This window comes from Podarcis raffonei, chromosome 4 (genome assembly GCF_027172205.1).
Source record: "Podarcis raffonei isolate rPodRaf1 chromosome 4, rPodRaf1.pri, whole genome shotgun sequence".
Taxonomy (NCBI): Eukaryota; Metazoa; Chordata; class Lepidosauria; order Squamata; family Lacertidae; genus Podarcis; species Podarcis raffonei.
The window spans coordinates 21250935-21273133 of NC_070605.1; the positions used below are offsets into that span (position 1 = coordinate 21250935).

Consider the following 22199-nt stretch of genomic DNA (forward strand, 5'->3'; position numbering starts at 1 on the left):
AAGCTTATCTACTTACAAATAACAGCAAAATCATAGAATTGTAGAGTTAGAAGGGACCCTGAGGGTCATCTACTCCAGGGGTGTCCAAACTTTTTTCAAAGAGGCCCAGAGTTGTGAAGTGAACATGCATGAGGGCTGACCAAAGTTGAGCTTTTTTTAGGATTGAAGTTGCTGAGTTTTTTTTTAGAATTTTACCCCAGGACATATACTGCCACAGGGGCCAGATTAAATTGAACGGTGGGCCGGATTAGGCTCCCAGAATGGACTTTGGACATGCCTGATCTAGTCAAATATGCAGCTGTCCCATTCAGAGATCAAACCTGCAACACTGGCATTATCAGCACCACACTCTAACCAAATGAGCTATTCTAGGGTTTTACCAATTTCCGCCCGGACACTGCAGTATTTCGGATATGTATGGCAACCCTAAAGGCATTCAGTACAAATGCACAATACAGTGGTACTTAATTCATTCCGGAGGTCCGTTCTTAACCTGAAACTGTGCTTAACCTGAGGTACCACTTTAGCTAATGGGGCCTCCTGCTGCCGCCGCACAGCTGGAGCCCAATTTCTGTTCTTATCCTGAAGCAAAGTTCTTAACCTGAAGCACTATTTCTGGGTTAGCGGAGTCTGTAACCTGAAGCGTATGTAACCCGAGGTACCACTGTACAACATAAGAAAATCAAAATAATTCAAGGCAAAGCACAATGCAAGATAACCAAGCATGACTTAGGCCCATTAATTTTAGTGGAAGTAATAATAATAATAATTTTTATTTATACCCCGCCCTCCCCAGCCAAGGCCGGGCTCAGGGCAGCTAACAAGCAATAATAAAAACAAGTTGAATGAATACAACTTAAAAACAAAATTAAAATACAACATTAAAATATTGAAACATTAAAATATTAAAATGTAGCCTCATCGCAGGAGGAGAAAGGAAAAGAAAAAAGGAAGAGGGGGAGGGAATCAAATTGGCTCCAAGCCAAAGGCCAGGCGGTATAAGTATAAGCCAGTAAGCTTGTGAATACCAGTTGCTAGAAACTGCAGGATGAGAGAGTGCTGTTTGCTCCAGTCCTGCTTACACCCTTCCCATTGGTATTATCTGATTGGTCAATGTGAGAACAGGATGCAGAATCAGATGGACCACTGGCCTTATCCAGCAGGCTCTTTTTATGTTCTTACTACTTTTGCGTCAGGGTTATTCAGAACCCTCAGGTTATTCCTAGGTTCCTAGATTTCAGAGTTTTTAATCTCTCATCTGATTGTGATATGAATCTTTCAGTCAACACTTTTGTCACTTTCAGGGCATCAATCTAATGCCTTTTAAATGGAATAGCAGAGGAAGAATAAATCAGTCATGAGCTAAAGCATATATTTTTAGCTGATGTCTGCACTGAGATTCTGATACCTGATTGGAGCATATTATTTATTACACCTTCATTCATTCCAAGGGCCTAAATGGCTGCCAACTTGCTTGAGGGTTTATTTTTAAATAGTTCAATTAAATCTCTTTGCACTCTCCGCATTTCAAGGTCTTATCCTGGGTTAAATGGAGGGAACTGGGTAAAAGGCCTTTCTTAAAACACACACACACACACACACACACACACACACAACATGTATTGGTCCTAAGTATCTTGCAAAACCCGATTCTCAAAGACTGACTTTGGAACAAGAGAAGCTTCCAGAAGGAAGGTGTGTCATTTACCTGGTATTCAACTGGCTCCAGGGAAAATCCTTACAGTGGTGCCCCGCAAGACGAAGGCCTCGCAAGACGGAAAACTCGCTAGACGAAAGGGTTTTCCGTTTTTTGAGCTGCTTCGCAAGACGAATTTCCCTATGGGCTTGCTTTGCAAGACGAAAACGTCTTGCAAGTTTGTTTCCTTTTTCTTAACACCGTTAATACAGTTGCGACTTGACTTCGAGGAGCAACTCATAGAACGCAGTGTACATAGTAGCCTTTTTTGAGGTTTTTAAAGACTTTGGTGATTTTTGAAGCTTTTCCAAAACTTCTTTTGCAGCCATTTGGTAAGTTAAGCTTTTAAAACTTTTTTGGGGGTTTTTGGATTTTGGGTTGGGGTGTTTGGAATTCAAGGACTTGGTGTTGGGGAGGGGTTTGCAAGAATCTGGAAGCTTGTGGTTTTTTTCTGCATTTTTCTGATTTTTTGTGACCATTGGGGCACTCTGCTGTTTTTTTTAAAAAAATCTGGATTTGAATTTCTGTGTGCTGGGTGGCTGGGGGAACAGTTGGGGAGGGGTTTGCAAGAATCTGGAAGCTTGTGTGTTTTTTTCTGCATTTTTATGATTTTCTGTGACCATTGGGCCACTCTGCTGTTTTTTTAAAAAAATTCTGGATTTGAATTTATGTGTGCTGGGTGGCTGGGGGAACAGTTGGGGAGGGGTTTGCAAGAATCTGGAAGCTTTTTTTTCCTGCATTTTTATGATTTTCTGTGACCATTGGGCCACTCTGCTGTTTTTAAAAAAAATTTCTAGGTTTGAATTTTGAAATGCTCTTTACAGTATGTGTGACTTTAAAGAGCACTTAATAAACTCTTGTTGTACCAAATTTGGCTTTGTTTGGACTTTTTTTGACCATAGGAACGCAGTAATTGATTTTCAATGCATTCCTATGGGATTTCGTGCTTCGCAAGACGAAAAATTCGCTAGACGGAAAAATTCACGGAACGAATTAATTTCGTCTTGCGAGGCACCACTGTACTTTGCAAGGAATGATTTTTTTCTCATTAGAAAAATACAAAGCATTTCAAAGGGTTTTCTTACTATTCCTTCAACAGCCTCTTAGAATAGGGATAGCTAAGTCTCTTTAGCCTGAGGGCTGCATTCACCTTTGACCAACCCTGGGGTGGAGGGCAACACATACCAATGGTAAAGGTAAAGGTAAACCATTAGTTCCAGTCGCGGACAACTCTGGGGTTGCGGTGCTCATCTCGCTTTACTGGCCGAGGGAGCCAGCGTACAGCTTCCGGGTCATGTGGCCAGCATGACTAAGCCGCTTCTGGCAAACCAGAGCAGTGCACGGAAACACCCTTTACCTTCCCGCCGGAGTGGTACCTATTTATCCACTTGCACTTTGCGGTGCTTTCAAACTGCTAGGTGGGCAGGAGCAGGGACCGAGCAACGGGAGCTCACCCCATTGCGGGGAATCGAACCACCGACCTTCTGATCGGCAAGTCCTAGGCTCTGTGGTTTAACCCACAGCGCCACCCGGAGCTATAGCTCCTCCCTAAAAAGCCTGTGGAGCTGAGAAGACCTAGAAGACTGAGCAGAGGGTGACATTTGGTTCCCTCTGTTTTATAACACTTCATAAGCTTTATTTGAACCAGTGTAAACAAGAGACAAAGAAAACAGGATTTTGCAATAAAAGCTATTTTTGGAAAAGCTGGACAAAGAAACTGCAGGGCTTCCTGCTCAGCAGTTAAAAGAAGCAGTAGGAACACGCTTTGGAACACAGGAACGTAGAAGGCCTCTGTGTACTAAGTCAGGCCATTGGCTCATCCAGTTCAGTATCAACTACACTGACTGGAAGCAGCTCAGAGTTTCAAGCATGGGACTTTCTCAGCAGCAGCTGGAGACGCCAGGTATTAAATCTGGGGCCTTCTGCATGCATCTACCATCAGACCATGTCCCTCCCCTTTGCTTGCAGGATCCTCTTATCCCCATAGTTCAGGTGACCCACCCCACCCCAATTCCCCACTAGTCCAAAGAGTTAGCTGTGAAATCTGCAAGTAAGTGTGAGTGTAAGAAGAGTATTATTCTTATTATCACCATTATTTCACCCTATTCTTCCTCCCACAGAAGCCCAGGGTGGCAAAGCAGCCAAACAGTGGAATTAACAATAAAACAAATAAAACCAGTTAAAAACCATTAAGAGCATCTAAAAGCATTTTAATACAGCCGCATATCCGCACAGAGAATACTGCCGAGGTTGCTGGAAACAATCTCTTCCAGCCATCATCTTTTGAGTGAACATGTTTGAATTTCTCCTGAATGTTAATAACAAGGGAGATAGGTGCACATTACTAGGGTGGACAGTTCATAAATGGGGGGCCACCCCTGAGAAGGCCCTGCCATGGGTCAGCACCAAGCAGGCAGTGACCAGAAGCAGCAAAATTTCCTCCACCACAACTGCAGAAGACGCACAACAGGGAAGCAACAGAGCCCTGGTGTTAACAAGGTCAAGGGTAGCTCTGAAGTCATGGAAATCTGAATGACCTAGGACCCTTTCGTGGAAGAGCATCCACATGCATGCATAAAGCCCATCACATTAAGGCTGACAGTGTATGTGGTTAGAATGCATATCAGATGTGGTGTGGGGAGGGGGTCTACTTAATGCCATCCCTTGACTCTCACTTGTAATTTTAAGGTGTAAGTGGGGGTTGCCTAAGCACCATGACTAGGTGGAGTAGCTAATTATGGGGGCAATTTGGAGAGGGAAGGAGCCAAATGGCAGTTGGTCCCAGCCAATAAGGTGTAGGGGTACTTTCTGTGCCACCCTTCTATCTGACAAAGCAAGGTATAATAGCCACTGGTGTAAACTCAGGGTCGGCATATCTGAAAGTAAGTGATGGAGGACGGAAACTCAGGTGAGTTTTGAAGTGTACAGATTGAGCAGCTTCTGCAGAAAGAAGACGTTTTAATTTATTTCATTCATTTCTCAACCACCCTTCCCAAGACAGTTTACAACAATTATAATAAAACCAAATAAATAAAGGTAAAGGGACCCCTGATCATTAGGTCCAGTCGCAGACAACTCTGGGGTTGCGGCGCTCATCTTGCTTTACTGGCCGAGGGAGCCGGTGTACAGCCTCCGAGTCATGTGGCCAGCATGACTAAGCTGCTTCTGGCAAACCAGAGCAGCGCATGGAAACGCCGTTTACCTTCACACCGGAGCAGTACCTATTTATCTACTTGCACTTCGTGCTTTCGAACTGCTAGGTTGGCAGGAGCAGGGACTGAGCAATGGGAGCTCACCCCTTTGCGGGGATTCGAACTGCCAACCTTCTGATCAGCAAGCCCTAGGCTCTGTGGTTTAACCCATAGTGCCACCTGCACCTATTAAAAACTGATTTCCTGTTTCCTTGAATCCCACCTGAGGGCTGCAAGAATCCCACCTTGCAGGCTACACCTGCAAGAACAGGTGTAGACTCACCTGTGTTTCCTGCCAACATCCTACACGTGCCCTTCCTTGGCCTTTCACCTCCTAAGGATCTGGAACAACCAGCTGGAGAAGTGAACACACCCTGACTCAATGGCTGATCAGGCAGCTGACACAATGGCTTGAGTGGGCGAAGCCTCTTGCATCTGATCTATATCTCCAAAGCTCTACAATATCTGTTCCTGTACATTATTCTTATAGAACACAATGTTCCAACTCCTTTCTGTGCAAGAAAGTACCTGCTGGAAGCCAGTTGCAGCTGCAACTGCTTCCAGTGCCACTCTGATGATGCCCGAATCCATGATGACCATACTTACGTGGGATGAGCAGATTGATGGCCATAACTATACCAGCAACCTCACAGGAAAAAGCTGAAATTCTAATCAATCTGTTCCTAACTGTGCTTAACGTTTATACCACCAGATCACCCCACTACCTATTACTCAGAAGTAAAAGGTAAAGGACCCCTGGACAGTTAAGTCCAGTCAAAGGCGACTATGGGGTTGCGGCACTCATCTCGCTTTCAGGCTGAGGGAGCCGGCGTTTATCCACAGACAGCCTTCTGGGTCATGTGGCCAGCATGACTAAACCCAGGCATAGCCAAACTCGGCCCTCCAGATGTTTTGGGACATCAGCTCCCATCATCCCTAGCTAACAGGACCAGTGGTCAGGGATGATGGGAGTTGTAGCCCCAAAACATCTGGAAGGCCAAGTTTGCCTATGCCTGACTAAACCACTTCTGGCACAACTGGACATCGTGACAGAATCCAGAGCGCACGGAAACACCATTTAGCTTCCCACCGCAGCGATACCTATTTATCTACTTGCACTGGTGTGCTTTCAAACTGCTAGGTTGGCAGGAGCTGGGACAGAGCAACAGGAACTCACCCCGTAACGGGGATTCGAACTGCTGACCTTCCAATCAGCAAGCCCAAGAGGATCAGTGGTTTAGACTACAGTGCCACCTGCATCCCTGCAGTGAGGCATGCTTTCAAAGAAGCATGCATTGGATTGCTGCCTTAAAAAACCCTTAGTCATGCATTTTGCTTACTTTGCTAGCATGACCGATACCACTGAGCATCAGCCCAAATCAATCCAATTAAAATGTTACCAATCCCTTGGAAGGAGGAGGAGATGGGGAGAGAGAAATACTGAGTCAGGCTGTACGTATCAGTCAAACAAAACTGGAGTAAAGGGTACATACAAAGAAACCAACAAAGTTTGTTGCCTCATTCAGAACAGGTTATGAATGACAGGGATGAGCGCAGTGGGCTTGGTAGAGGCGGTGGCATACACCCTTAGTAGTAATGATCAGAAACAGGTTGGGGGGTGGAATAGGCCACAGGTAATGGTGTATGCAGAAAGTGCTGAAACACTTCCACCTTGATGACTCTGCATATAATAATGATGCTTCTGCCACTGTTTACTAACACTCATCAGGAAGACTCGTACGATAGTTATTTAATTTGTGCATGCTGAATTGCTTTCATAGTGTGTGTGATTTTCATAGTGACGAATCGTTATGTATATTATCATCAACCTTTTTATTCGACCGTCAGTCAGAAAAAAGTACATTTGTCAATACACAGTTAAAACATCCAGGAAGATTTTAGAACTTAGCCAACACTAAAATGGGCTAAACAGATAGCCCCATATATGTATATTATTTTGTTGGTTCATAAAACGGATACACCACTTGATTGTAAAGACAACAAGCAACCTCAAAGCGGTTTACAAAAGATAAAACAGTAAAATCAAGGGGGGGAACCATAGAATCTTAGAAGTGTCCCAAGGGTCATTGAGACCACACCCCTGCAATGCAGGACTCTCACATATGACTGACAGATGGATATCCAACTTCTGCTTTAAAACCTCCAAGGAAGCCGAGTCCACCACTTTTGGAGGGAACCCATTCCACTGTCGAACAGCTCTTACTGTCAGAAAGTTATTCCTGGTGTTTAGCCGGAATCTTCTTTCTGGTAACTTGGAGTCATTGGTTTGGGTCGTACCCTCCAGAGCAGGAGCAAACAAGCTTGCTCCGTCTTCCATGTGACGGCCCTTTAGATGTTTCAAAATAACTATCATGTCTCTTCTCAGTCTCCTCTTTTCCAGGCTAAACATACCCAACTCCCTAAACTGTTCCTTCTTCTGACAACTCTCAGAATTTTTTGCTTCAAAACATACAAAAGGTAAAACACTCATGCAGATTAAAATTACCTCAACTTTCTAAGCACCTGGGTAGGCTTGTCTAAACAGGAATGTTTTTAGCAGGTGCCGAAAAGAGTACAGTGAAGGCACCTGCTTGGTCTCAATAGGCAGGGAGTTCCAAAGTGCAGGCACTGCCACACTAAACTTACAAATGTGTCTGTGTGTATGTATGGCAATACTTTTATTAAGACCAACTAGAATGCCACAAAACAGTGAGCAAAAAGCTGGCTTGATGTTCAAGTCATAAAGTCAAGATGGAGTATCAGCTAAGGATTAGCCGCGAAGCTAAAAACAAATGAAAAAGTCAAAGAAGTCCACAATATTTTGCAAACAGATCCTCAATAAAGATATGCTCCCTGATTTCTGAGGTTTCTGAATTTACAAATCCGTGTCACACCTGTAGCAGCGCCAATTCTACCAATGGAAGTGGCCTAGTGTGCCCATCATGTGCTATTGTGAGCATAATAGACACACACAGACATAATAAATGTGTTTATTATTCGCTGTGTAAAACATATATAACAATGACGAACCAAAACAGGCGTGTGTGTATATATCTTAAAGACTAATGAAAACACAGCAACACACAAATACGCACACACATATATACATTGAGAGAGAGCGACCAAAACTTCCTAAAAGGCGAAGTATATCCATCCACTTAAATATGGAGAAAATAGCTCAGCCGCCCCGCTCCCTACCCCCACAGCAGCTGATTGCAGATGTTAAATCTCCTGCGTTGCAGAAGCGGAACCGTTGTCACCGGGCTGCTTGTTTCCTGGGGGGACTAAAAAAAAGGTGCAACGCTGAGCGGCCAGCGAGAGCGCGTTGCCATGGGAACCGCCCGCGTCCTGCAGAAGCGGCGATGGCCGCCTACGGGGAGGAAGGCGGGGAGCCCCGCTACGCTTTCCATCACCTCCCGCAAAAAAGCTTTCCAGTGCTGGAGAGCAGGGACACCCGAGACCGCCTCCTCAAGTGGTGGGGAGAAGCGGCCGTTCCTCCTGCGGTTTCTCGGGGGGGGGAGGGGAGGAAAGGGGGAGGGGAAAGTGGGGTGAAATGCAAAATGGGGGTCAGTCTTGTGACTACAGGCTGCCCTCAGGACCGTGGGAGGGCAAGGTGCGTTTCAGGATCAGGATTTAATCGAGAGGCTTCAATGCTGTAATTGGAAATCTTTCAGCAAATCATTGCTGGAATCCACCTCTGCTCCAGAACTTAAACCACTTTTTAAAAAATAAAATAAAATTCTGCGTTAAAGATTCTTTTATCATCATTTTTTCCAGTGCAGAATCCCCTCATACCTATTATTATTACATGAAGAATACAAGCCTGACGGACTTCTTTTTCTACATTCCGCAGGTCCATGGATGGCAGAATCGCTGCACAGGCATTCAGCTTTGATCAGAACTTCAAAGGCTACCAGAGGGATGATTTCATTATGGTAGTTAACCTAATCTGGTTTATTAGTTTAAAAGTGGGTTTCGTGGAGTTGGGAGGGACACCTAAGGGTCATCTAGGCCGACCCCAGGAATCGCAGCTGTTGCATCCAAGACAGAGAGACATCCAACCTCTTGTTTAAAAACCTCCAGTGAATGAGAGAGTCCACCAGCTTTTGAGGTAGTCTGTAGATTTATAGGCCACTTTGGAATTTTGATTAAAATGTTCAAAGTGGTGTGTTAATAAATATTACTAAGACAGAAGCAGCATTAAAATATCAAATGGCTCAAAGCACAACAGGGCAAAACAGCAGCATGCATTATTTTAAATACAACCCTGTTTCCAACCCTGGTTTTATAGACTGCTCAGTTTAATTTGTGATGTACAGTTGCATTTTTAAAATTTTTGTTTTTAGGATATTTTATTGAATATGCTTGTGTTTTTCTTATTTTTATGTATGCTACTTATTGATTTCTATTAAGTAAGACAACATGTTTATTTATTTATTTATTTTAAAAAACCTGTTTCTCATTTCCCACAATACTTTTTTTTTTTGTTCACAAGAGTGCTTCTACAGGTCATTCCCATAGTGTATGTGTGTTTTTTAAGGGGAAGAATTATATCCCTGTGTGAACTTGCAAACTGTGATTGTGTTTGCTCAGAAGCAGCTGGGCAGACCTGTCTCATTTATAAATAGACATGGGTATAAATCATTCTCACGTTCCAGACTTTTATCAGTGGAGTGACTTGCAGCAGTAGTTCCATGAATGAAAACCCTAATTTGGTCAGCAGTCTTGAATTTCAGACATTTGGAGAGGATTAGACAAATTTACAGAGGATGAAGCTGTCAGTGGTTACTAGTTATTATGACTATGTAGCACCTGATGGGTCAGAGGCAGCATGTCACTGATGAACAACAACAGGAAGGGGCTGTTGTCCTCATGTCCTACTTGGCTATATGTTTGGCTAGTGGGAAATATAGGACTGGTGGACCTCTGGTGCAGGGCCCCTTTATGGTCTTAAATCAAGCCAAAGCCACCTTACTTGATGCATGTATCAAATCAGATAATAGAATCTGTTTAACTGCCAATTGTTATTGACTCTACTTCCAGGCCTTTTTTAATCATCCAGATGTTATCAGCAATTTGAAATTGATTTCCCCTTCTGGACAATGGACTACATTAGGTAAAAATAACAACTTTGAGACAACTTCTCTTTTAAATCCGTTTTCAGTGTGATAATTCCTTTTCCTCTGCAAAATGACTTGCTGATTCTAATGATGGTGTGATTGGTAGCGGTTATTTATATATTGCTTTTCAGGATACAGATCCTTCCAACACAGCTTATACCAAAGTAGCATGAAGATACATTCATAAAATGACAATGAACAATATTAAAAGATTGTTAAATATTAAGTAACAATATTCAAACTTTTATTTAAATCCCTACTGTTGCGGGTGGCGCTGTGGGTAAAACCTCAGTGCCTAGGACTTGCCGATCGTATGGTTGGCGGTTCGAATCCCCGCGGCGGGGTGAGCTCCCGTTGTTCGGTCCCAGCTCCTGCCCACCTAGCAGTTCGAAAGCACCCTTAAGTGCAAGTAGATAAATAGGTACCGCTTTATAGTGGGAAGGTAAATGGTGTTTCCGTGTGCTGCGCCGGTGCTGGCTCGCCAGAGCAGCTTCGTCACGCTGGCCACGTGACCCGGAAGTGTCTTCGGACAGCGCTGGCCCCCGGCCTCTTAAGCGAGATGGGCGTACAACCCCAGAGTCGGTCACGACTGGCCCGTACGGGCAGGGGTACCTTTACCTTTACCTTTACTGTTGCTTGTGGTCTGTTAAAACATTTCTAGGTCAGTTTACCATTGAAAGTTGATGTAAAATGTATTAAATTTATATGATGAACATTATTGCCTGCATTTGCAGACATTAATGCATTGTCAGCTGTTTCCCTTTCATCTTAGTCTCTTCAAAAGAGTTCCTGATCTATTTATTTTTAAGATAGCCTTTAAGATATTTTTTTTGGAGACTGAGTAAAAGTACCTCTTTCTGCATTGACATCTTTATTCCTTTTTGTGGTTTCCTCAGCTTTGATACTACTGAATAAATAATTTTATATGAGCTGTTCATAATTATTTCATAATTGAAAATTGGGCAAGAGAACACTTGCATCTTTCCTGTTCATTCCAGTCCAGTGAACAGAAGTTCTAAGAAGTTCTAAGCTGATCATGCCCAATGTGTACTTGTTACATTTGCATACTGCTCTTCCTCAGGGCAACATTTTAGCCTGTGGTTAGACTGAGAGATAAGTCATCTACAAAGGCCACCCTACTGGGAATGGAACTACAGTACTTACAAAGAACATGAGAATGCTGTTGAAAATGGTGTATCCATGTAACTCCCTTCCATCCCATAGTGTCTAGTTTCACCTATCCTGTGTCCTCATGTCACAACATTTCACTTTTCCTCATGCCTGCACCATTTCATTGGCTGCTTCACATTAAAATATCTTCACCATGTGCTGGACTAGACATTAGGGAAGAGGGAAGAATTCTACACCAAGTTGGGGATTTTGCCAACTTTTGTATGCTTTGTGACCTGCTTGTAATTGTCTTGGAATTTATCTTGCTTTCTCTTAACCAAACTCTATCCCTATTCCACCACACTGGGTCTAAAGGTAGTCATATTTTTCTTACGTAGTAAGTTGGGAAACATTTCAACAGGTTTAAAATGTTCCAAATTAAAATGTAACCTTGATAGTATTAAGCCACTTTGTTCAGATATGAAAATATAATCTTGGAGATTTGTAAATGCTATTGTGATTGTTCATTTGATTTCTGCCATATGTTTCAGATACCAGTGTGAGAAAAATTGATGTCAAGAATATTCTGTGCAAGCAAGTTTCCATGTCATTTTTTGACCGATTATACTGTAAAGGGGTTGTTCGAGAAAGTGGAAGTATTGTAAAGTGTTTTGATGAATATCACGATAATATTCTCATTGCTGATGAGTTAAGAAAGGTTAGTACAAGTGTAGTTAACACCTGTCTTCTGTCTAGTATTATTTTATAGTTTTATCATTTATTAAATTTATTAGTCACTTTTTCTTGCCAGGGCAACCACATCGTTATCACAGCTAATATTAATAGCTTTCATATGGATCTTGTGTTCATTGTTGTTGTTTAGTCGTTTAGTCGTGTCCGACTCTTTGTGACCCCATGGACCAGAGCACGCCAGGCACTCCTGTCTTCCACTGCCTCCCGCAGTTTGGTCAAACTCATGAACTTCAAGAACACTGTCCTCTGTCGTCCCCTTCTCCTTGTGCCCTCAATCTTTCCCAGCATCAGGGTCTTTTCCAGGGAGTCTTCTCTTCTCATGAGGTGGCCAAAGTATTGGAACCTCAGCTTCACGATCTGTCCTTCCAGTGAGCACTCAGGGCTGATTTCCTTCAGAATGGATAGGTTTGATCTTCTTGCAGTCCATGGGACTCTCAAGAGTCTCCTCCAGCATCATAATTCAAAAGCATCAATTCTTTGGCGATCAGCCTTCTTTATGGTCCAGCTCACCTTCATACAAAGCGTTGGTGCTGACCTTTAAAGCCCTAAACGGCCTTGGTCCTGTATACCTGAAGGAGCGTCTCCACCCCCATCATTCAGCCCAGACACTGAGATCCAGCGCCGAGGGCCTTCTAGCGGTTCCCTCATTGCGAGAAGTAAGGTTACAGAGAACCAGGCAGAGGGCCTTCTCAGTAGTGGCGCCTGCCCTGTGGAACGCCCTCCCAGCAGATGTCAAGGCAATAAACAACTATCTGACTTTTAAAAGACAACTGAAGGCAGCCCTCTTTAGGGAAGTTTTAAATGTCTAATGCTGTATTGTTTTAATATTCAGTTGGAAGCCGCCCAGAGTGGCTGGGAAAACCCAGCCAGATGGGCGGGGTATAAATAATAAATTATTATTATTATTATTATTACAACACTACTGGGAAAACCATAGCTTTAATTATACGGACCTTTGTCGGCAAGGTGATGTCTCTGCTTTTTAAGATACTGTCTAGGTTTGTCATTGCTTTTCTCCCAAGAAGCAGGCGTCTTTTAATTTTGTGACTTCTGTCACCCATCTGCAGTGATCATGGAACCCAAGGCAGTAAAATCTCTCACTGCCTCCATTTCTTCCCCTTCTATTTGCCAGGAGATGATGGGGCCACTGGCCATGATCTTAGTTTTTTGATGTTGAGCTTCAGACCATATTTTGCACTCTCCTCTTTCACACTCATTAAAAGGTTCTTTAATTCCTCCTCACTTTCTGCCATCAAGGTTGTGTTCATAAACAGCACTAAATCCCAAAGTGTTTTTTCTCAATTTCCTTTCAATTTTGCTATCGTCTGATGATGTCAGCATGTTGTTTCAGAGAACTGCATTTTGCAGCCAGTTTTATTACAAATTGCAAAATATACAAGCCTTTTATGCCTGGAGCATACTCCTACTCCTCCCTTTGACCAATTGTGGTGCAGAACAAGAAATTCACTTGCTCAGTTCCTTTTTGCCTCCGCAGAGTCAAAACCTGCTTGAGGTTCAGGAAGTGTTTCTATGTCCAAAAAAAGCTCATCGTGATAAAATTAGGACGCGCTACTGCATCTTGACTGATGGTGACCTCCCTTGGTTTTGTGGGCTGGTTTATATAGACATTACCCTTGAGGAAGACTGATAACCTAAGATGTGCTAGAGCAGTGAATTGCCTGTGGCTCTCTAGATGTTGCTGGACTTAAGCCAGTGGTGGATTTTGGGCCCTGTGGAATGCTAAAATTCAGCACCCCCCACCTCTCATGTTCCATTCTATTGCGTTGTTTTGGCACCCCCTGCAGCGCAGTGCCTGGTGCAACCACACCAGTCGCGCCACCTGTGAGGACCCGATGTTGGTGATGTTAACTCTTTATTCAGAGAAACGAAACAGCTCAGTCCTAGTGGTCACAGCAATGCTTCCCAGTCTTGCCCTAATGAAGCCACTGCGAGGATTGCTTCCCACCACTCTCTAGGGCTCCTTCCCTGGTTCAGTCCCCAGCAAACTGATGCTCCATCGCCTTTTATCTCATTGCTCCACACTTTTCATTTCTCTGCGTGTTCTGGGAGACAGGAGAGGGTAACTGGTCGCAATAGGAGGGGGAGACTCCCTGGATTCTTCAGCAGTCTGCCTCATCTTTCTCCCTCCCTCCCTTCCTCCTCCTGCCTCAATGAGTCTGGACTGCCCTCTGCCACAGCCTCTTCCTGCCCACTAAAGCCTGTTGCCTCTTCAGCTTCCAACACCTCCTCCTCCCAGTCTGCTCTCTCTTCTCCCCTTTTTTTTGATGGGGCTATTTCCTGATGACATATGTTTCAAAGCTGATGGCAGCTGTGCAGTTTGGTCAGTGATTGGGCCAGATTGTGGTCCGGATTCCCTACTTTAGCACTGCATACTTTTTTTATATAACTATACCCAAATTAATTACCAAATTTATTGCATGTATATATAAACAGAAACCACTGGGAATACAAAATAGTGTCTTTTTGTATTATAATATATAAAACATCCATATTACATTGTCTTTCTTCCTTGTCTCATGATAGGTACTTCTACTGGAAGATTCAGACCACTATGACTTATTTAGCCATTTAGACCGGGAGGAATTTCTCTTCTGTCTTTTTAAGCATCTTTGCCTTGGAGGAGCTCTTTGCCAATATGAAGATGAACTTGGTCCATACTTAGAAACCACAAAGGCTTTATATAAAGAACTTGTGAGGTGAATATGTTTTTGCTTTTTTAATGTGAATCTGATTTACTTACTTGTTTTACTTGTTGGTGTGATCCTGGAAGGTGCTCTGGGGCAGGTTTCAGCTTTGCAATGGCATCATATATATGATCTAAGCAGGGCTGGGCAGGAAACAAGTTTGCAATGCTAGTATAAATGCCTAGTCTATTCCTTGTCATCTTATAAGGAACAACCTTGTCCACAGAAGATATGGGTAGAAGCTGGCTCCCAGGTAGAAAGCATACCCAATAAGGTTTATGAGTGTGATCCTATTCCAGCAACCTGCAAATTGAGCAGCAACATACAGAATTCCACTCCCACCCTTGCCATGGCTAGTTGGAGCACCAGTCCAAAAAGAAGCTTGGGAATAAGGGGTTCACAACATACTCTAAAAATCTTCTGGAGTCGTTTTCCTCCCTTTCCTTTTCATTTCTTAATTCCACCTTTTCCTCCATTTTTCCACTCAGATCTCCCAACACAGCTTAAAGCCATAACACCCTTAGCAAGACAGCGTTCACTCTTGGCTGCCATGACATTTTTCAATATTTTCCCACCCTCTTGCTAGCCACTCTCTTCTGGAAGCTTTCCTTTCTCTTTTTCTATTATGTTTCATGTTTTTACTTGTTGTTCTACTGCTCCTTCTTTGACCCTGAAGGTCTCATATGATCTTGTGTTCTATTAACTCTTTAGCTGCCAATCCACACAGTCTGTCTTGGACTGTAAGTTCTGACTGTTCCAGATGTCATTATTAAAAGAGTTTATACTTTTTTGAATTTCAGTGTTCAAAAGGATCCCGAAACTAAGGAAATAAAAATAATATCTACCATTTTTAAAGTCTGCGCTTATGTAAGTATTTCATTAGGAGGAGGGGTACTAATCATGTAACCAAAAATATTTTCAGATATAAATTTCAAGCAAATTATGAATAAAGACAGTCAAGCAAACACTGTTTGGGCATGATCAAGCCACAGCAAAGTACTTTTATATCCCATTGATTTTGGTGGGTGAAATTGTTGTTATAACACTAAGCACTTAAGAACAAAAATTCACAGGAAATGTTATACACAAAACAATGCAACTTTCAGTAACCATAATCTTTCAAAGACCTTGTTGAAGATAAAATAATAAACAAAAATCTTTACAGATAGCTGAGAAGTCATCCAACAAAATTCTGCATCTATTGACTGCTTTAGTTCAAATTTTTAGAACATTTCAAAACCATAATTTGACTTGGGTGACAAACCATGTTTATTCTCATTGTCAAAAAAAGACATAAAATTTATAAGAAATTATGGTTGTGTTGTTTTTTCTCCTTTAAATCTTGTTAAATCTTATGGCCAAAATGGGAGAGGTAGACATGTGCTAGGATCACTCCCATCAAAACCAATGAGACATAAAAGTGCATAACGTTTGCTGAACCATGAGGATTTTTCTGCAAGATTTTAAAATTATTTTTTCCTCAGTTTTTACATAACACTTTAAGAATGAGAACTATGATGGGTATTTGTACTTTAAGCTATGTTGGCATCCAATATATTACAACACTTGATTGCATCTACTACTACAAGTTACTTTTGTAAATCTGAGGTCCCTCTTGATGTGATTGTATAAATGGATGTTGCAGATTTGGACGTAACCTTTTCTATTTACACAACAATCTTCCAAGTTAAACTGGGTATTCTGCTTATGATCAGAAAATCTATTTAAGTATACAGCTGCATTTCTGTCCTGCTTCTGTTTTGGAGTTGTTCTTCGATAAATTTCTCTTCAATGTCATTAAGTGCTTGTGGGAACCCAGCCATGAGTCATTGTATCTAAGTCCGCATCCGAAAATAAGAAATAGAAAATGACAAATATTCTAGTCGTAAGACACAGGTGAAAGAAAGCTGTCTTGGTCACTCTTGCTATGTGATTTTTTAACAGCAGCTGAGAATCTAACCTTAGTCCCAGAGTGTAAATCATGTAACAAATGGTTGACCACCCACCTGCAGTCAAAGAGGATGATAAAAGGTTTTCTGTTTAAAATGATAGATTCTTTTATAAGATTCATTGGAAACTTTGCTGAATAGGACTGTATGATAGCTATATAATGATGTATGGCTCATCATTCTGTTAATTATCAACCCAGCCCATTTCTCAAGATTTCAATCCACTGTGAACATTATTATCATTTATAGTACTGTGAGCCTTAAGTACATATGATGCTGCTTTATACCAATGCAGACCATCAAACCACCTAGTTCAGTATTGTCTATAGTGCCAGGCAGTGGCTTTCTAGAGAGAGGGGGGTCTTTCCTAGCTGTGCCTACGGATGCCGGGGATTAAAGTTGGTACCTGTTGCATGCCAGTGAGCCAGTGTGGTGTAGTGGTTAAGAGCGGTAGTCTCGTAATCTGGTGAACCGAGTTCGCTTCCCTGCTCCTCCACATGCAGCTGCTCGGTGACCTTGGGCCAGTCACACTTCTCTGAAGTCTCTCAGCCTCACTCACCTCACAGAGTGTTTGCTGTGGGGGAGGAAGGGAAAGGAGATTGTTAGCCGCTTTGAGACTCCCGAAGGGCAGTGAAAGGCGGGGTATCAAATCCAAAAACTCTCTCTTCTCATGCAGAGCACTCCATTCCCTCACAAAGCTACAATTCCCATGGTGGTTGAACCATCAATATCTCTTCCCAGAGAACTCAGAAATTATAGCTCCGTGAGGGGAGTAGAGGTCTAACAATTATCAGCAACCTTAACAATAGTTCCCAGTATTTTTTTGGAGGAAGCCATGACTCTTTAAAGTGGTATAATATTGCATTAAATGTATTGTGCAGATGGTGCCTCCTTTTAAATTATATTGGGCGACTTCAATTATAGTCCTAGTCAAAGCAGACGTATTGAAAATAATTTCAGTGGGTCTGCTCTGAGTAGAATTAGATGGACCCAACCCAATATTTCTAACTGCATTTATACATATTAATTAGAATATGCAAATTTTGTGCACACCTGTTCCCAATTTTTGCCCTCTTTCTTCCTTGGGCAATGGACAATGCAGTAAGGGGGGGGGGATTCTATTTTGCCTGGCCACAAACATCTTCAGATACCAGAATTTCAAGGACTTTACATAGACTGAACACATTTCTCAAAAAGGCAAATCAGACAAAGAATTTCATTTTAACCTATGGTTTTAAAAGTATTCCGCTATGGGGAAGAGCAAGGTATTTTTATGGCTTCCATGTCAAACTGGGTTTCAATATAGGTAGCCTCAAATAAAATGCAGACCTATAGAATTTTAAATGCTGCCAATCAGATAAAGAAAACCCATTCAATGAAACAACTTCTCCTTTTTTAAGGACTAGCATTTGCCTTTCTAAGTAGCATGTGAAAATGCCCTTAGTTTACTTCCCTAAGGAAAGAGAATGATAGTCACTTACTTGTAGTTTGCATGTCAATGAGATAAGAAAATGGAGTTGCATACCTTAATGGTTATACATCTAAGAAAAACTTAAGAACACCTTAAGAACAACTTTAGAAATTGTGAGACGCTGTAAAACTCTTAAGTTAGATTCAGTAAGAGATAATAGTGATAATGATGATAATAATAATAATAATATATTTATTTATACCCCACCCATCTGGCTGGGTTTCCAGATTCAGTTGATATGAGGGTTAGAAGATAACACTAGAATTTGAGGTTTGGTTTTGCGAAAACAGAGTACCTCTACAGCGATAGATTTTGCATTTCCCTAAGCAAAACTTTGATTTAGATACTGCTAAAGTCAGCACCCAGCGTGCCTGAAGAACCAGCATTTTCGATGTGGACAGCTTGCAGATTTGAAGTTCAGAGTTAATTTATTTTACTCTGTCTCTACCAAAAGGTCCAATGCAGCTAGCAAACTTGATAATAAGATATCAAAACCTTCTATTGCAAAATGTATAAAAAGGTATAAAAGCCATGAGATAAAATAATAATAATAGGACAAGGCCATGAAAATAGCAGCAGCATTATTAATCAAAATGGCAACAGATGAGTATCCTTAATAGAGCTACGGAAAGAGTTGTAGAAAGGCATCTCTAAAGAGATGCCATCCAGCAAAACACCATAAGAGGGATCAGTATTATTTCTACTATACTATTTTTATACTACTGTATTTAATATAATATGGTGTAGCCATTTCTATTTTAAAGTGTGTGTGTGTGCGTGCGTGCGTGCGTGCATGGGGGCAGGAGGCGGGGAAATAAGAAACTGATGTAAATAGGCAGCAGTTTTGTCCCAAATAATCAGGAATAATTATAGTATGTAGCAAAAACTTACTCAGATTTGTTAGTATAGTAGTAGAGTTAGATTCAGAAAACCCATAATTAGGAGCAACCTAGCAATCTGTTTAGAATGTTCCTTTGACCAGTCGGGCCTAAAAAGGCTTGCGTGACACTCAAAGAGGCACTGCATCCTTCTTGGTCTTACTTGCAAAGTCAAGAAATCCAGATCAGCACTAATGCTCTCCCTGATTCCCCTCCTAAAAACTAATTTACTGTATTGGCCCGAATATAAACCACTCCATTCCTCGCTGCTCCTGGCTGCATACTCTGTGTGTGTTAGGATTCATTCCCTGTGCTTGCAGTCATGGGATTGTTTTTATCACATGACAATGTATGTTTTCATTCCACATAGTGGGAAGTGACGGAAACAGGATGTTTGTATTATTGTGTTCCGTGATGTAGGACGCTTGTCCTTTGTCTCTCTCTCTTTCCTGTTTGATGCTGATGAGGAAGGAATTGAGTTAGAATGCTCCGAGTGTATTATACGTAAATAAAGTAGTTTAGCCAAAATGCTGTGCTACTGAGTCTGTTACGCTGACTGCCCATACACGGCTGTTCCTGAAGTGTGCTGATGCCTCTGAGGCATCAGTCGCTGTGATGTTTGGGCTGGAGTCTTTGAGTCTCCCGAACGACTGACCAGGAGGGAGAGAACATGCCAGCCGGGCATGTGTCGCTGCCGGATTTCTACTCGTGTGTAGGAACTCCTGACAGGAGGAGCCACGCTGTGTTGCCGGCAGCCTTTCCCCTTCCTCATTCTCTCCCTTCTCAGCCTTGGGGGAGAGGACAGGGTGGGCGCCACTTTGCTGCGCTCCTGGCACTGTTTGCCCTGTGCTCCTGGTTGCACATCGTAAGGCCACGAATATAAGCCGCACTTTACCTTTTCACAGTTGGAATTTGGGGGGAAAGCGAGGCTTATATTCAAGCCAATACAGTACTTTTGCCCCTGCTGTTGAAAGACACCAGTGCTGTAGTAGCGCTCCTTGTAGTCCCACAACTACAGTACAGCACCTTCACCTGCAATATTTCTGGCTCTCCACTGGGTGACATTTGCCTGGAAAGGATGCTTCCATGGTAAGGTTACCAATTTTTTTTCAATGAATCCGGGACACTTTAATTAATTAATTAAATAAATAAATACTACACGTTCGGGACGTTGATGCTTCAGCAATGGCGGTGGCAGAGGGGCAGCCACCGCCTTGACCTCAATCGCCACGTTTCCCCTTCATCCGAGGCTCCTTTCTCCATGAGCCTGGGCAGCCCCTGAGTTGTTGGTTCTTTGGTGGTGGTGGTGGGGAAGTGTGCACGGTGGGTCAGGCATGGAAGGTGGAGAAGGAGGGCCGAGAGCGGCGGCAGCGAGGCCATCCAAGCAGCCCCAATCCCATTCCTACTTGCGTGCAAGCAGGAGGGGGGGGATCCCTCAGCTGGGAAGAGAGGCTTCCCATTGCCTAACTCAGAGATCCCTGCCCCCTCCTGCTTGCACGCAAGCTATGATAGGCAGCGTGAAGCCTCCCTTCACAGCTGAGAGATCCCTGCTCCGCTGCTGCTTGCACGCAAGTAGGAGTTGGGAGGCTGCTCCGATAGGCAGCATGAAGCCTCCCTTCACAGCTCAGTTGCTGGGGTCAGGGAAGGTGGAGGCAGCCCAGAAGCTGCGTCTTAGAGCCCCTGCACCACCATCATATGGGGACTTCCGAGCAGCTCCTGAAGCCAGCCAGAGCCAATTGCTCCGGGCTGCTGAGACTGCCACTGCTGCATTTCCCAGGGACATTAGATGAAATCGGGGGATATTCTGGGGATGGAATTTGTCCAGGGACTTGCTCGCAAATCCGGGGTCTGTCCCCGGGAAATGGGGACATCTGGTAACCGTATTCCTTTCATGCAGCAGTTCTTGTTAAGAGATGGAGACAGCTCTGGCTTTGGACTTAGTTCTGCCAGCACTCTCCCATTAACTGCAGTCTCTTGTCTCCTCTCTTTCCTCCTCAGCTGCCTCTGTTCCCTATGTAGCAGAAATGAGGGCAGGGGAAATGTGAGACAACTGACCACTACCAGTCCAAGCCACTTCCAGCCTGGTTGTGCTGATAATCTTTTCAGGTTACCTGCAGTGCAGAGCTGATGTGATGAGCCCCAATAGTATCTGATCTCCCACATGTGGTTTACTGAAACAAGCCAAATTCAAACAGAACAGAGCCAAAGAGCTGTGCATGCTTAATCCCATTTAAGTCAGGCTTTGTAGTGTTCAGGATGAATTTGTATCACACATTAGTACCTTATATTAATGCTGAATATTTTGTCTTCTAGGATGCTCATGGCCTTTGTTACCCTTCATCCAACAACCATGAACAGAATTTTGCCTATTTGATTGTGAATCCTTTGAAACGACACATCTATGTTTTGTACCACTCTTTTGGTGAAGCTTGTTTTTATCATTGACTCTCTTCTCAGATATATTTGATTATTAGAGGGGTGTTTTGTTTTTTTTAAGTGTAACTTTAATGAATTATATTAATATTTAATAAATAATAATAACATGTCAAGATTCTGTTATTTACAGTGAAATCTATTTTACCTAGACATTGGGCACTGATGTTGATTTTGCACACATGCTATTTGTATTATTGTTGAAAACTGTAAGGCAATACCAATACTTACAGAATATATTCTCTAAAAAGTTTTGGAGCTCCTGTATTGACTAATATTCTGCTGTTACAAAGTTTTCTTTTTAAAACTAGGTTGTTGCATTGATACATTTTAACTTTATTTATTTTATATTAAAAAAACTAGCTTAATAAATTACTGATTGAAAAAAAGAGCCTGTATTATTTCCTAAACGTGTTTTGGGGTATGGAATGTCCTTCTATATTTTTCTAGCTATTAAGAGGTGTAACATTTTCAAACTCGTATTCCTGTGAGAAGGAAGTCTCTTATTTTGAGATAAAAGGATGCACTTTGAAAGGGATATTGTGATTCTGTCAGTCCAATCTGCAAGCTCTGATGACTTTTATTGACTACTCTGAACGCACCCTTGAAGACAGTATGGAAACTGCAGCTAGCACAAAATGGTGGTACGAGGGTACTGATTGGCACAGCCATTTAAAACCTGTTCTACAGGATCTGCACTGGCTGCCTATATTGTAGTATGTCCAATTCAAGGTATGGATGTTAAAATACAAAGCCGAGAATGACTTGGTACTTAGGCACTCGATGGAGCATCTCTTTCCATACCAGTTGGCCCAAGCTCTGAGATTGGAAGAGGAGTGCCTTCTCACTATCCCATGGAGTGCTGCTCCATGTGGAGATGAAGGTTAGGACTT

At 42.6% G+C, this 22199-nt stretch overlaps 1 protein-coding gene across 1 annotated transcript; it reads left to right on the forward strand.

The window, feature by feature from the left end:
• The first annotated feature begins 8209 nt into the window (after positions 1-8209).
• On the forward strand, positions 8210-21362 carry CFAP300 (cilia and flagella associated protein 300). The gene is made up of 7 exons (XM_053385692.1): positions 8210-8362; positions 8741-8822; positions 9931-10003; positions 11669-11835; positions 14415-14587; positions 15376-15442; positions 21187-21362. The coding sequence occupies exons 1-7, from the start codon at positions 8250-8252 to the stop codon at positions 21316-21318; spliced, it is 807 nt and encodes a 268-aa protein (XP_053241667.1). The 5' UTR covers positions 8210-8249; the 3' UTR covers positions 21319-21362.
• Positions 21363-22199: the final 837 nt, after the last annotated feature.

What these genes read in the sequence shown, in the direction of transcription:
- CFAP300 (XM_053385692.1), top strand. Translation starts at nt 8,250, where the DNA reads ATGGCCGCCTACGGGGAGGAAGGCGGGGAGCCCCGCTACGCTTTCCAT. An exon ending in CGAGACCGCCTCCTCAAGTG is followed by an intron (nt 8,363 to 8,740) that starts GTGGGGAGAAGC and finishes TACATTCCGCAG; the next exon opens with GTCCATGGATGGCAGAATCG. An exon ending in TTGCTGATGAGTTAAGAAAG is followed by an intron (nt 11,836 to 14,414) that starts GTTAGTACAAGT and finishes GTCTCATGATAG; the next exon opens with GTACTTCTACTGGAAGATTC.